Source organism: Lagenorhynchus albirostris, chromosome 2, assembly GCF_949774975.1.
Source record: "Lagenorhynchus albirostris chromosome 2, mLagAlb1.1, whole genome shotgun sequence".
Classification (NCBI taxonomy): domain Eukaryota; kingdom Metazoa; phylum Chordata; class Mammalia; order Artiodactyla; family Delphinidae; genus Lagenorhynchus; species Lagenorhynchus albirostris.
This window is the reverse complement of record NC_083096.1, coordinates 132,978,118-132,993,788: the sequence shown is the minus strand read 5'-3', so window position 1 is coordinate 132,993,788 and position 15,671 is coordinate 132,978,118. Positions and strand designations below refer to the sequence as shown.

At 34.3% G+C, this 15,671-nt stretch overlaps 1 protein-coding gene across 3 annotated transcripts in view; it reads right to left on the bottom strand.

Annotated features, from left to right (window-relative positions):
- Positions 1–15,671, bottom strand: part of DOCK7 (dedicator of cytokinesis 7) — a 216,368-nt gene that overhangs the window by 91,287 nt on the left and 109,410 nt on the right. The window contains exons 20-23 of one of the 3 annotated variants that reach the window (XM_060139873.1): positions 14,013–14,244; positions 10,785–10,949; positions 8,187–8,356; positions 751–843 (exon numbers count right to left, since the gene is read on the bottom strand). In XM_060139873.1, coding sequence (XP_059995856.1) covers positions 751–843; positions 8,187–8,356; positions 10,785–10,949; positions 14,013–14,244 — 660 coding nt within the window. Of the gene's footprint in view, positions 1–750; positions 844–8,186; positions 8,357–10,784; positions 10,950–14,012; positions 14,245–15,671 lie in introns of those variants that run through there. The other 2 variants (XM_060139874.1, XM_060139876.1) reach the window with 2 other exon arrangements.

Sequence of the window (15,671 nt, the reverse complement as noted above, 5' to 3'; positions counted from 1 at the left end):
AGGTTAGCCATATACTATATTAAATATAAATCATTTATAATAAATTTGCAATTAAAATTTTTCTTGAAGAACGAGAGCATTGTCCTCCAAAGCCAATACACAGATGAGAAGTATATTTTGAGGAATCATGCAGTATTAGCTATCAAGCAATTAGACTTAAGTAAGCAAAACCTAGTACAAATAAGTTACAACAAATTTCATACTTTGCAACACAGTACAGTTTAAAACAGATTTTTGCTTCTGGCACTTAATCTTACAGCATGGGGATCATATACTGTTCATATTTAATTTCAGTTTATTACCAATATTTCTAGTCAGTGATTATGAAGAAAATGACAAGATAGTAAATGCTAAATGACAATGATACAATAGCTACACTTTAAACCAAAAGCGAATGGAAAACTGTCAGGTTTTTTCCACACAAAAAATTTTTAAATTCCTACTAAAGATGCACTACCCCAAAAGTAGAAACTGTTATCAAAGCCATCAATTGCATAAGCAGCAGGCACTGAAACATCAATGGGGTGTATAGGAGGGAAGGAGAAGGAGACAGGAAATAGGAAAGGAGAGTATTACTGGTGCAATTGGTGGTATTCATGCATAGCAGTTGGAAAATGTGCTAAGTAAACAAAAATACACACTTTTTAATTATTAAAAAGCAAGCCACTGAAATCATAGTATATACTAAAAAGTAATGTTCTAAAGGGAAACATCAGCAGCGAATAAAGAAACCTCTAATATAAACACCACCTGTGTTGATTCTGCACTTGGACTGGGGTTGGATCCCCATGGGGCAGCTTTTGGACCACCAGTGTTAACCCAGGAATTGGAGCGGTCTAAACCCTAAGCATATAATAGAAAGCAGTTGGAAAGGAAAGAAATATTACATGTGGCATGCTATATTCTTAAAGAAATCCAGACTTTCCAATGCAAACATGTTTTTAATTAGTACTGTTAAAGCAACCAAAATTTTTAGGCATCTATAGAATATTAGTTCATCAAAATTATTTCATTACATAATTTTTTTAAAATCACAAAGAAAATTAAGTATAGCATTTAAAGGTAATTTCTCTTTATATAAAGGGATCACCTTTAAGTATCAACAACTAAAGATCCCACAGCACCATCCCCCCAAACTCTCTTCAGAGATGGTACAAGTTAGCAACAGACAATTTCCTCTAAATCTAACTAGGATTTAAAGGAAAAAGAAAAAAAAAATGGAAGAAGAAAAACATTCCAATCTTGTCTAAAAGACTAATTTTATTCCATCTGTCATCAACTGAAAACTTCTGTGTAGCAATACTCCATAATTCTATTTGAACTTGCCTCCTCTTTTAGGGACCAATAAGAAAAATTAAGTGAAAAATTAAGAAAAAAAAAAGATGCCCAATATTTGCTCCTTCCTAAAAATGATGGTAGATTTGGAGCTGTGCTCAGTCTTATTATGCTTGTTGAAATTAAACATAATGGGTAGATTTATTAACAAATAATAAATTTATGAATTTTATTATTTTAAAAAAAACATAATGGGTTTTTTTATATAAAAATTGTAAGGAAAAACATTATGCCAGGGCTGTCTGTAGGAATTGTATCTTCATCATCACTATCATTAATTTGAAGTTAATTTAATATGCCATTAATGTGTATGACCAGAAGTGAATTATGTCTGTCTTCTCTGAAAGAGGTTATTATGATCCCAGGTAAAGGGAACTGGGGCTTTACTTCAATTTCTTAAAATTGATTACTAGAATCACCTGAATTATAAAATTCAGATTCTGGCCCTTACCCCCAGAAATCCAGATTCAGCAACATGGGCTGGGCCCTGGGAACCTATGAATAGAACTGAGCAAGGTAGAAGAGATTTTTAGAGGACTGCTGAAGACAACACAAGACAAGCCAACTAAAAATATTAGGGCCTGAGTATGAACCCAAACCAGAAAGCACCAAAGAAGGATAGGTAAAAGAAAAGAAAGAGTAAACAGTGGTAATCAACTCTATGTAGACATTAGTATCACCTGGTAAGGTTAAGGACAACCACCACCACAAATGTGCAGGGCCCTACCTCTGAACAGTTAAATCATCTCTGGGAGTGAGGCCCATGCATGTATATTGTGGGAAGGGAAGGAGGAGGTGGGGGGAAGGAAAAGGGAGGGGAGGAGGAAAGGGGAGGGGGAAAGAGGGAAGACAAACTCTACTAGCTCTCAAGGGCTTAGCTTTTAGGGAGAATACTTCCCTTCTTTTTCTCACTATTTTTTCCAAAAATACAAAGAAGTTGAAATGATGATACAGTAACTACCCATTTCCCCTCATTTTTGACACTGAATGTGTAAGATGAGAGTTAAAATTCAAATCCAGGTTCTACTGCTTACTAACTGTAAAATCTAAGGTAAGTTATCTAATCTCTTTTTCAGTTTCTTAGCTACAAAATAGGAATAATGATAAGTGTCTCCCTAATACTGTAAAGATCAAAGTAAATAATGGAAGTAAATCACTGAATACAATGCCTCAAATATAGTAAACTTTTAAAAAATAATTTTAACAAAAACTTGCCATACATGTTTTTTTAAATGCTTCCTAGTGAAGTATATTGGGCAATATTCAAATACTCATAAAATTATGTAATCAATAGATTTGTTTAAAATAAAATACCCCATTTTATAGGTATTAATAAAGACTTCTCAGAAGCCCATTATATTATTTCAAATAAAAGCAAATCAGCACACAATACGTTTTTCAGGTAAGTTAAAACAAAACTTTTCAGTCTCCCAAATTATGTCACTACTCATGTTACAAAAATAACAAAATATAAGCATCTAATTTCTGCAAAATTACAATTGTGCTCTACCATAAATTTCTACAAAAAGAAAAACAATAACTTTGCCATACTCATAAGTTCACTTTTTAACTTCTTGCTTAATAATTTCCTTTAAAACTAAGGCACATGCTAATGAGTAATGTGAGAATAAACAATAAATCTCTTTGTGCCATTAATTATACATTATATCCACAATACTGAGGCTCTGAACAGTTATAATCACATCAAGTCAAAGCCAACTGTTTAAAGAAAACTGGTGGCCACTTTATTTGTAAAGCAAATTACTTCCACAATTTAAATGTCATACAGCTAAGAATTATATCAAACAGCCCTTAGTTAAGCAAAGTTATCACTGATATTTACTAATATAGTAACTATGTTTCCATATCTCCAACTAACAGAAGAGATTAATCAAATGTGTGTACATGTGCATGAAAGTGTTTTTATTCTGTTTTTGCCAAATCTCTGTAACATTATTATTTTGTTTTGTCCCTTAGGTATAGATAGGCTCCTTCCCTGAGTAAGGCTCACAGTGTATCTGACTTGACATCAATACTCATGTTTCAATACAATCCTCAGCATAGTGGATTTAGTAAGCTATGCACACAGTAAGCTCTCAATTTTTGAAAAATAAATGAAAAAATAGGAGATGATACATTAGAAAGAAACTAATTATCAATGTAAAATTGCACTGGCATTTGCTTAAAAGCAATAAAATTCAAACCTGGTGCAACCATACATTTACACAACTGAATGTTAAAAGAATATTGCTAGGACAAAGAAAGATCAGTTTGGGCAAAATAATGATGGAAAAAATCTCACAAATATGGTTTTATAGCCACTAGAGTAATAAAAGCCTGTTGATAGTATTTTAGAACTTTAGGAGTTCTGCATTTTGTGTTAGGAAATAAAGTCTAACTAAAACTTTCATAAAAGCGAATATCTTAAGATCTTTAAGTATTTAATTAATCCTGATAGCAAGAGGGCAAACAAAAGCATAATTCAATTTTAAAGAAGTTGTTTACTCTTGCTAGAGATACTCAATGCTTACTAACATTCATTCTTTGGATACATGTCTTTTGAGTACTTTTCATACGCTGGACATTATAGTTGCTTTGGATACATCAGTGAACAAATATCTCTGCCCTCATGGAGTTTATACTCTAATAAAGGGAGACAAACACTAAAAAATTAATGTAACAGGTAACTAATTTATATGTTACATTAAAAGGTAGTAAATGTTATGAGTCAAAGAAACAAAGTAAGGGGATAAGAAGTCCCCGGGACAAGACTAAGGAGAAAGACACACTTATACATTTAAATAAGTGGTCAGAGGAGACCCCATGGAGAAGGTAGTTCTCTGAGTACAGACTTAAAAGAGGTAAAGGAGTTAGTCATAGGATCTTGCTCAGAGATATGACATAATCCAACTTAAGTTTTGTTTATTTGTAACTTAAGATTTTAAAGCAGCATTCTGGTTGCTATGTTGTGAAGTGAGTGTAGGTTGGAAGGAGGGAAACCATCTTTAAGACTATTACATTAATTCAGGAAGAGATGATGGTAGTTCAGACTAAATGGCAGTACTAGAGGTGATGAGAAGTGGCTCTACCTTTAACATATATGCAAATCTGAACTAAAGGATTTACAAAAGGCAGCTGAGTTTAGAATTCCAGAGAGAGATCTGTACTTGAAATACAATTTTTGTGAGATATCAGCATAAAGTGATACTTACAACAACAGGACTTCATAAGATCATGAAGTGAGTGAGTGTAGAGAAAAGAGAAAACAAGACAAGAGAAGACAAGAAATAAGGACAGAGGCCTGGGGCACTTCCAAATTAAGAGATCAGAAAAAGAAGAATCTACAAAGGAGACTGAAAAGGTATAATCAGTAAAGAGGAAAATCAAGATAGCGTAGTGCCCTAGAAGCTAAGTAAATAGAATAAATTGGAGAATTAACTGTGTCAAAAGCTGCTGTAAGGTAAATTCAGCCAAGTGTTGAGATTTAACCTTCGGATTTAAGAACATGGAGAGCACTGGGGGCAGTAGAAGGGCAGTATGGGCTGAAGATCCAAGGAATATGTTTGAAGTAGGGTAACAGGAGTTAAAGAACGAGAGTAAAAGAATTGGAGACAGCAAGTATGGAAAACTCTTCTAAGGAATTCTACTACAAAAGGTAGCAGAGAAATGATGAAGAAGCTACCAGCAGAAATACTAGAGAGGAGATTTTTTTATGGGAGAAATTTTTAAAAAATTACTTTTTATCCCATTTTATGGGATGGGTTGATTTAGTAGATGGGGAGAAACTGATGATGTAGAACAGTGATGAAAGAACTGCTGGAGTGAGGATCCTGAGTAGGTGAAAGGGGATAGGTGGTTGTATACAAACAGGGAATGGACTTAGGGAAATGACAGTTCATCTATAGCAGAGTTTTAAGTAGTAGGTAGTAGTAGATGGCAGTGGGTAGGTAGATGTGATGGTCAAAGGTGACAAAAGTTTTCTTCTGATGGCCTCAATTTTCTTAATGAAGTAGGAGATAAAGTGAGGAGGGGGACTGGTGGGGAGCTGTTAGAGGGTTTGAGGTACCAAAGAAGGCATTAAACCTTTTTCTGGGAGAATGGGAAAGTAAATGGAATAAAGAAATATAGTATAATTGCTTGACAGCATTAAGGGCTCTCTTGAGGTTCATGGCCTTTAATTTCAAATGAGACCAGTTATCATGGCATTTCTCAAAGCATGTTTAATGGCACAGGCAGTCAACTGAATTCAGCTATGGTTTGAGGTTTGGCTAAGCAAGTAAAATGAAGTAAGGGAAAGATAAGGGAATTGACGTTTGTTTATAATGGTAATAATTATAATGATTGATCATGGAATTTAAGCCGGCTAAATTGGAAGAAAGAACATCAGGGGCGTGAGGTACAGTAAAAAGGTCATACGATCAAGTGATTGGAGGTTGCCGAGCAGAGGAATTGTTGGAGTTGGGGTACTAGTCAGAAAAATATGAGCTAATGGTTAGAGAACAAGATGCATGAAATTGAGATAATGAGGATTAAAGTTATTCATCATGACAAGACTAAGGGTATGACCATGGCTAAGGCAGAGTGAAAGACAAAAATCATTAAAGAAGAGCGTCTCTAATTTCCAAGCCAATAAAATCAGAATAAATAAAGAGTAGCTATAAATAAACTTCAGATTCCTTATAATTTTTCAATAGATAAAATTATACACCATTATTATTAGGGATTATGACTAAATGATAGTCCAAAATGAAGGTAGGTAGCTATCAAAAATAATGCAACCAGGAGGCTTCCCTGGTGGCACAGTGGTTGAGAGTCTGCCTGCCGATGCAGGGGACGCAGGTTCATGCCCCAGTCTGGGAAGATCCCACATGCCGCGGAGCGGCTGGGCCCGTGAGCCATGGCCGCTGAGCCTGCGCGTCCGGAGCCTGTGCTCCGCAACGGGAGAGGCCACAACAGTGCAAGGCCCGCGTACCGCAAAAAAACAAAAAAACTAATTAAAAATAATGCAACCAAAAGAAAAAAAAAAAGAACACACAAAAACCATTTGAATAAAATTTGATTAGGACAACACTGTATTGTCATAAGACAAAGTCTCATCTTATGACGGCTTTCTCAAAAGTTTATGTATATAATACCAGAAGCAAGTTGACATCATTATTATGTCCCATTTTATGAACCACTTGAAAAAAGACAAATAATCATTCCAATACATGTACACTTTTGTTCTAAATCTTGATGTTATAATCTATCAAATACATCATATATAAAGGAAAACTCTAGAATTATGCTAAATGAAGCATAATGCAAATCTTACAGAAATTAAGAGATGTTTCAAAAGTAGAACCTTGAGAAAAATGGCGTCTAAAGCTCTTTAATAGGAAAATTTCTTATAATTCACAAATGAGATTCATTCCACTGAAAAACTGTATTTACGTACGTAAATTATGTTAAGTATTACCTCCATTACAACGAGATAAGATCAAGAATGAAGACAAGGATAAAAAACCTTCTCTTCCTAGACATGGACAGATATGTGGAGGGAGAAAAACCGTCTCTTTTGTAATTCCTATATTACTCAGGTTACTCTGCAGTAACCATGTAAATACATCTGAACATCATTTTCTCAAAAGTTCACAAAAAGTGAAAGTTTGTTTAATTAGAGTAACACCTATTTGGATCTTTAAGTTATTGAAATTCATGTTTAATTTATTTTTTAAATTATAAGGCTACAAAATATTTTTTATCTGTAAGAAATTACTTTAAAAAATGTATTTTTGATCTGTGAGAAATTACTTTCAAATTACGTAAAAGGTACTTTAAAATGCGCAATGCTAAAGTTTATTAGAAGTGTCTGAATGTAAAATTTCTGTAACTATATGAGTAGATTTAAGTCATTCTGATGTGTTTGATCCATATTCAAGTATTTCACACAAACAAGCTCAGATCATTAAAAAAATAATAAGGTCTATTTAGTTCAGGCTAAGGGTTAAACACAGACCCCAAAACACGTTTACTAATTCTTCCTCATATCCTAATTAACAGACTAAAATGCCAAAGAAAAGTTGGCTGTGATTCCATAACAAAGGTATCTTCCTTCTTTCTAATAGCAAAAAATCAATTTAAAATGGGTTGGTCAAAACCCAACATAATGTGATTTCTTGGCCTCAGTCTTACTGTTCTTTTTTTCCACTTTGATTTTTCAAACTCTGAGTTATTTTTGTACTTTAACTATAGAAAGGTAATGACTACTTGTTCCTTAAGTATATTTTGGGGGGTAATAAAGATTGATGCTTACATAAAATATAGCTGGATCTTATATTGGCTGGCCTCTCCCTTATTGTCTGGGATAATCACTAACCATGACTAAATAAATCATATTTTTCTAATCCTGGTGCACCTTACACAGAGTTTTCCATGTGAAATGTAGCTCTATTAATTGTTAATCATTGTGCTTGATATTTTTGGAGAAGGGAGGCTCATATTTTAAGTTGATAGTATGTCCCAACTACACAGCAGTCACAGGTCTCTTTTAATCCTCTAGAAAATCAATCTAACCATTTTTCACATGATGATCAGACGGACAATGAGTCGTATGTGACTGGTCATCCTGCACAAATGTTTTAATTTGGCAGATATTCTTGAGCAGAGCGCACAAACCAGTTTGTAACAGCAAAAACATTTAATAGAAACATCAAACATTTATGTGTTCACTGATAGAATAGAAACGTACAATTTCTTTCTTATTACTAACTCAAATACACTTTAAAATTAAGAAAAAGTAAAACCATTGGACATTTCTCATTTGTTCACAACCTGAAAGCCAAATTTATAGATGCGTATCTTCAGTTTACCTTACTGCCGATGATTGACCGTACTTCATCATCTGGTGACGTGGGAGTTCCAGATATATCTGGATTACTATTACTAAGGCTCCGAGAACGATTTAAATTAAGGCTTGCAGGTCTCACAGCAGATCTAGCCATTGTGGCATAATGCACTGATCCTCCCAAACCCCCAGGACCTAGAGTTGTACATAAAATAACATATAATTAAGCAAAAAATTAATCAGCAAAGGACCTGAAAAAATCTCTTCCACTTTACAAAATTCCACAAAGATCATAAATTGCTTTTATGTCTAAATGAAAATACTATAAATAAGAAAAACACGCCAGACCTAGTGATAGCTATACAAAGATAATTTATTTTACAGCAGCTGACAAAACCATGTGAATTATAAATACAATCATTATCTCTTCAATGTTTCTATGATTATGTATTACACGTACAATAAAAAACAAAAGTAATAAGAAACATACACAAACGTTACCTTTCCTTATATATGAGGGTGTCTAAGACCCAAAATGCTCCAGCTAATATCTTTTCCTTTTTTCCCACCCCTCCTGCTCTGCCCCTTGAAACACAGTCACTAAGAGGGAGAGCCAATTTCCTGTCAATATCTCTTAAATGAAACTATGGCTTAGTTCTCTATCTTTATCAGTGACAATTTTAACTATAACAAAATGGCAACTTTATAATATACATACATAAATGTATACTAAAGATAATTCTCCTAAAAGCCCAGGTTATACAAAAAAAAGCAAAGAATCCCCTTTTTGTCTGAAATCAAGCCTGATACCATTATTCAACCAGGATCTATGAACATAAAGTACCCAACAACTGTATCTCCATTTTTCTTTTTTAAAGAAATCTTTCTGAGTGTCATATTTGCAAATGACACACACCTGTCAACTAAGTAGTATATAGTCTTCAGGTCAGCATGTAAAAAAGACATTTTGCAAAATCTGTGAAATTCTAATAGTGTACTGAATGGAACAGTAAATGGAGTAGCATTATATACAGTCCACAATCACTTATGTACTCAGAGACTCAAGTACTATAATTTTAGAAATCAAGATAGGAAATTATGAGCAAGACTTTAAGAGTCAATTAGCTCTCTTTTTCAATTAAGAAATAAAACGTGCTAAAACTGAGATTACTATTATGCCGAGTTTTCAGAGTGAATGTCATAATTACTTGTCACCATTATTAATGCTAACAATGACAACAGCTGAAAAGGGCACTTACCATTATCACTAGTGAGGAATGGATGACTCATACAGACAAATATGTAAACAGGTTGAAAGGTATGCACAATATAATCATTAACCTACTAACTGAACAACTAAAGAGTGATTCAAACTAAGACATCCCCCACCACCACCACCACCACAGATGTCATATAAAACAAAAGTACGTGGCTACTCTGGGCTCTAATATTCAAAAAGGCTGTATGATTTTATTGACCATGAAGAGATCAGAACTCTTCTAGAGGATAATCTTTTACAGTATTGTAGGTTTCACAGGGTTACCAGGAAACTACTGAGCCATCGTATTTCTTCTTTAACATCCAATAGCACTCTGAATGACAAATATAACATTCTATTTACCTTTTTTTTTTTACTGAGATACTGGGGAACTTTATGCACATATTTTAAACACATAATCAAGAGAAAAAACTGAACTGGGAACTGTAAGGAAAACAACTTTGCCACATGTACCCCAAAATGTAGTAAATAAACAATGAGCAGAGATATGTTTTTACTCTTTGAATACAACATCAGGTCCCTAGAGCTGAGCCACAAGTCAACAGCATGTATTATACTGAGAAAAAGAACTCACTTTATTAAGTATCAAGAACAAAATCCTCCACAAATGTCTTTTCTAATAGAAATCACCCTCACTGCTAATTTGGAATTTGGAGCAATAGCCTTTTATTAAACTGTTCACAAACAGCAGTTCGTACGTCAGACTACATAATCATAAATCAAGCTGAGATGACTGCATTAGCCTCAAATAGACTCAGAGAACCTCAGTGGGGATTCTTAAATACTCTTCCTTCCAATTTTACCCATAATGCCATGCGATGCAACTTTTTTTAAAATTTTCTTTTATTTTTTATATAGCAGGTTCTTATTAGTTATCTATTTTATACATATTGGTGTATATATGTCAATCCCAATCTCCCAATTCATCCCACCACCACCACCTCCCCCCGTCCCGCTTTCCCCCCTTGGTGTCCATCAGTGTCTCTATTTCTACCTTGCAAACCAGTTCATCTGTACCATTTTTCTAAATTATTTATCTTAACTGGGAATGATAAAATGCTTCCAGAGACGGAAGTTATTTTCAAGGTTTATTTCCAAAAATTAATTCAACCAAGATCTCTCTAATTCAACTTAAAGAAAGCTGTATAAATAATGATGCTTTAAAATACAACCTATTTATCCTTTTAACTCCAGTACATAGCATAGTCCATGGCACTTAGCAGGCATTCAACAAATGTCTGCTATTGAATAAATGCATCACACCATGGACTATAAGATTATTTCAATCCTATTATGAACACATAATCTATGCAAGATAGTTTCTTAGTAAAAAGAATAAAATACCTGGTGACGGTGAATTAGGGTAAGTATTCGGTAGGCGAAAAACATAATAGATATATGATGCAAGAAGGCTGCTTCTGCCATGCTGGTCATGATTTCCTTCCAAGTTTTTGTGAAGCCGATTTATAATTGATGCCATGGCTTCAAATGATGCTTGACCTAGATTTACTTTTAAGAAGGAGGAAAATATTTTTCCATTAACTTTTTTAGACTGTAAGTTCCAAAAAGATCAAGGTTTTGCCTTCACTATATGCATTAAGTATAGTGACTATACACAGTAAGCGTATAAAGATGATATTTGATATTAATTTTATGGTATCTTTATGATACTGTATTAACTGAATCAAAAATACTTTCCTTAAAAAAATGAGAAAAAACTAATTTTACTAATTTAACATGAAAACTATGTGGCTTTGCTTAGTGTGAAAAAAAGAATCATCAAACAGTACCCACTACTTTGTAAAACAATACAAAGCACATGATAAGTAAAAAATCTATCTTATATATAACCTTTGAGAAGTAACTTCTCATTTTAAAGATGACTCTGAGAAACTAAATACCATACATTGAGCACGTTACTTTTGTTTATAAAATAAAAATTACTAATAAAAGTAGATTATTAAAAATATTAATAGAAAAGAGTTGATAAGCAACTTAATTGAAGTGAGTAGCTCTGTAAAAGGATTAGAAGGAAAAAAGGGTAGAAAACCAGGTTGAGGTAAGACTATAGCACATTAAATGCCAGGCTAAGTAATACCTACCCAGCCATTCAAGTTAGTATATAACAAGAATTTTGCAAAAATTGGGAAATTCTGGTAGCTCAGTGAATAAATGGATAATCCAAACAGCCATTCTGAGCAATATCGCCTCACATTTTATGATTTATTTAATCAAGACAGGAATTTATGAACAGATAATGAGGCCAATTAAGTTTTCCTAAAAGTGGAAATATCAGATAGAGTGGTCATTTAGGAAGATTAATCTATATATACTGAACTGGAAGAGAGACTATAAAGAGAGAAACCTAAGCAGGGTTTAGCAATCCTACCTGTGTTCCTGGTTGACTCCTTTTTCTTTTCCTCATAGTAGCTATTCCAAACCATCAGAATCCTTCACAAAACTAGGTCCACTTTACTCCCTTCTCCACAAATCCTGCTTTTTATCTCAGAGTAGAAATTTATAGAGCATGAAAGTCCTGAAATTCTTACTATAAATTTATCAGAATCTGAAACAATTTTTAGTTCCTTTCCAAGGGAAGCAGTGCTCGTCTCCTATATAAGAATGATCTATCCACCTTAATTTTTGTCCTACATGCTTGCTTCATTAATTAAAATCTCTTGCACCTCTATATAAATTCTCAAAGCATATAAACATGCTCAAATCTCTCCACTCTTATGCCCTAATCAACCTTGCATCCTCTTCTAACTAAACTTCTCAAAACAGTATAAGTTTTTTGCATTCCTTTCACCATCTGCTGTTTATTACTAAATTCTCTGTAATCTGGTTTCTACTTTCACTATTTGACCAAGACTATTCTCGTTAATTTCACCAGTGGACACTTCTTCAGTATAGTAGGTAAGAGTGGGACTCTAGAGTCAGTTGCTTGGGTTTGAATCCTTAGGTAAATTTTTTTTTTTTTTTTTTTTTGGCTGTGCGCGGGCCTCTCACTGTTGTGGCCTCTCCCGTTGTGGAGCACAGGCTCTGGACGCACAGGCTCAGCGGCCATGGCTCACGGGCCTAGCCGCTCCGCGGCATGTGGGATCTTCCCAGACCGGGGCACGAACCCATGTCCCCTGCATCGGCAGGCGGACTCTCAACCACTGCGCCACCAGGGAAGCCCCTTAGGTAAATTTTTAAGCGTATGTTCATCATTTTATTCATGAAATCATGAAATTCATACCTATACCTAGAGTTGTAAAGATTTCATACATTAATATAAATAAAGTACATAGCACAATTTCTGGTACACTGTAAGTGTTGTGGAAATGTTTGTTACTATTGTGATTATTTTACTATACAATCTACAAAAATGAACAATGTTAACTTTTTTTCCTTAAAACCTTCTATGACTTCTGTAACATTACTCTCTACAACATCTCTTCAGTATCTCTTAAACTACCCTCTCTTCTCTATCCCACCATCACTGTCTTTTATCAGGACCACAGAATTTTTTGTATAAAATTCAAGATTTCAAATCTGTCTGCCTGCCTCCAGATTTTCTCACTTTCAATCTACCTCCGTGCAAAATCATCCTTATAAAAGCCAACCTAGTCACATTACTTTTCTAATTAAGACCAGATCCTTCAAAGGCTATTGATTCTTACAGAATAATAGTCCAATTTCCTAATGTGTCAAGGACCCTACTTCATCTCCCCTACGACCAATATCATCTCTAATCACTAACCCTCCAATTCATAACTAATTACTTGTAATTCCCCCAAAATTTCCAGGTTAGTTTATCTGTTTGTGTACTATACACATACTGTTTCATTTCCCTGGGCTAGTTATTTACCTGCCAGACTCCTACTCATCTTTAAATGCTCAACCCAAGAATCACCTCTACTTACAAGTATCCCTAAAAAAATCTCAAGGAGTTGAATACTATTCTCCTTTGTGCCACCACTTAATACGAAACTTCTATAACAAGTTAGCTGAAATTTCTCACAAACTCAACTACTTTGCAGGATTGGGTGGAAGCTGTTAGCAAAAGTAAAGGAATGAATCTTGGAAAAAAGGTAGGAAACCTGAATACCTCTCCTTCAAGGAAAACTCACAAGAAAAAGAAGATAGAGATTTTGAGTCAACGAAGAGAATAATAGCTATATTAAATAGAGGATAGCAGATGAGTGAAAATGTAGATTATAAGTCATGTAAAACACAATATGATTTATCAGTTGCATGTTTTCTTAACTAGTCTATGAGATCCTTAAAATCAGAAACCATGCCTTTGTCAGTGCCTATCACTGTATGGTACATATTAAGTGCTTAATAAATATTTGGTGTGTGAATAAATAAATTTGTTTTCATAATTTGAGTAAAAGTCTATATGGCACATTTTATAGAAACAAAAGAAAGTTATTTTCCAGCATTAGAAACAAGTAAGTAACAACGCCCCACAAAGTCAAACACAGTCCTTATAGAGATGGCAAAAAGGAATCATGAGTCTGTTTCTGTAAAAGTTAGAAATGTTGAATGATAAATTTCATGATTCCCCCAACATAGGTAAATTACCTATTTGGCCAGCAATGACAGGAGGTCTAACAACTAAAAGTATCAGTTTATCAAGCAGAAGATAAAGAAATCGGACCACTGGTTCCAACTGAGATGAATTCAATGCTGCAATACTGCTCTTCAATTCATTTTCTAAGTTATTTTCCATGATTCGCATGTCTCCAATTCGGACTGGGAACATGTGTTCATCCAGAGCATTCACCAGAGCAAAAAACTTATCAAGATAAGGATCCTAAAACAAAGAATGAACAGAGGCACTAAACAATTATAACTTCATACATTCCACAAACTACGGACCACTGATATCTCATATTAATTGATAATACAAAAAAGTACATATTCGTATATACAAACATTGTTTCCAATTAAATACATCTATTCTCAGCTATTATTGTAAAGTAGCCACTTCAAATACTATTGATTACTCAAAAAAACTGTTGATATTAGGATTTCTTTTTCCAGTGTGAGTCTGCCTTATTGTTTTAGAGCTCAATTATTATGGCGAGTGTGTTAGTAACCTACCTGAGCCCATTATTAATTTATTACCTCTTAGCTCCATCCAAACCCACCATCTTTTCCACATTTTGTAATTCTGGAGCTAGACTCTTCAAACTACATTTGTCCTTTGTCAGCTGGCTTGTGATAGGCTCTGACAACAGAGGGTAGGGGAAACAGTCTGCTAGGCTTGAGGAGTTAGAAGGGAATCTTCTTCCTCCTGTTTGCTTTCCTAATGGCAGCGAGTAGACGTGCATACTGTGGCTCAGAGGTGAGGTACATGGGCAGCAGTGGTGGCTCTCACAGTTCCACAGCAGGAGCTCTCTACCAAGCTTCCTCAATACTACAGCATGGCAGGCACTGTGTTCCTGTAGCAGCAGTGTCCTCTCCTCAGAGGTCTGACTGACATCCTTCAAGATCTTGCTCTAGGTTTCTAGGTTCCTTCCTCCCTTACCACTTTCTGCAATTGCTATCTTTGTTACAATCAGAATTCTCTTTTAACCCATTTAGTAGTGAATCACCTTTAACTTAGTTAACAATTATTTATTTGCAGATTTTCTCCACTCAAATTACTGGCAGTTTCTATCTCCTGACTACATCCTAACTGCTATTATTTAACCTCCTTCTACACTGATAGAACCACAATCTTATTTAAAGCAGTAATGTGCCTGCTCTTTGAGCCTCCTTTATACCTACAGATGACCGAGTTCTGACCAATGGATGTGAGAAAAAGGCTACTGAAACTCTGGGAAGACTTTTACTTAGTTAACAATGAAAATAAACTTTAAGAAAAGGCAGTAATGCTAAACAACTTCACATTTATAATTTTAATACTGTTCTAATTTTATATGTTTTAAATGAATAAAAATAATTCTATTGAATTCTAACTATATATCCAGTAAATTTCAAAGCACCTACAAGCAAAGTACAAAACATCATAAAAAACATTTATTGTCTTCAATTGATCCTTTAAAAAAGATTATAACACATGATAAAATTACATTACAGAGTTGTAAAATTTTATAAGCTTTTGAGTTTCAGTCACAGGACTGTGAATGTCAGGGGGCTACACACTAGACACTTCCACTCTATTCTTCCTCTACATTCTATAGATTCTAAATCATCTCTATGAAATATTTTGCCCCAAATCCTTCCTTGTTACAT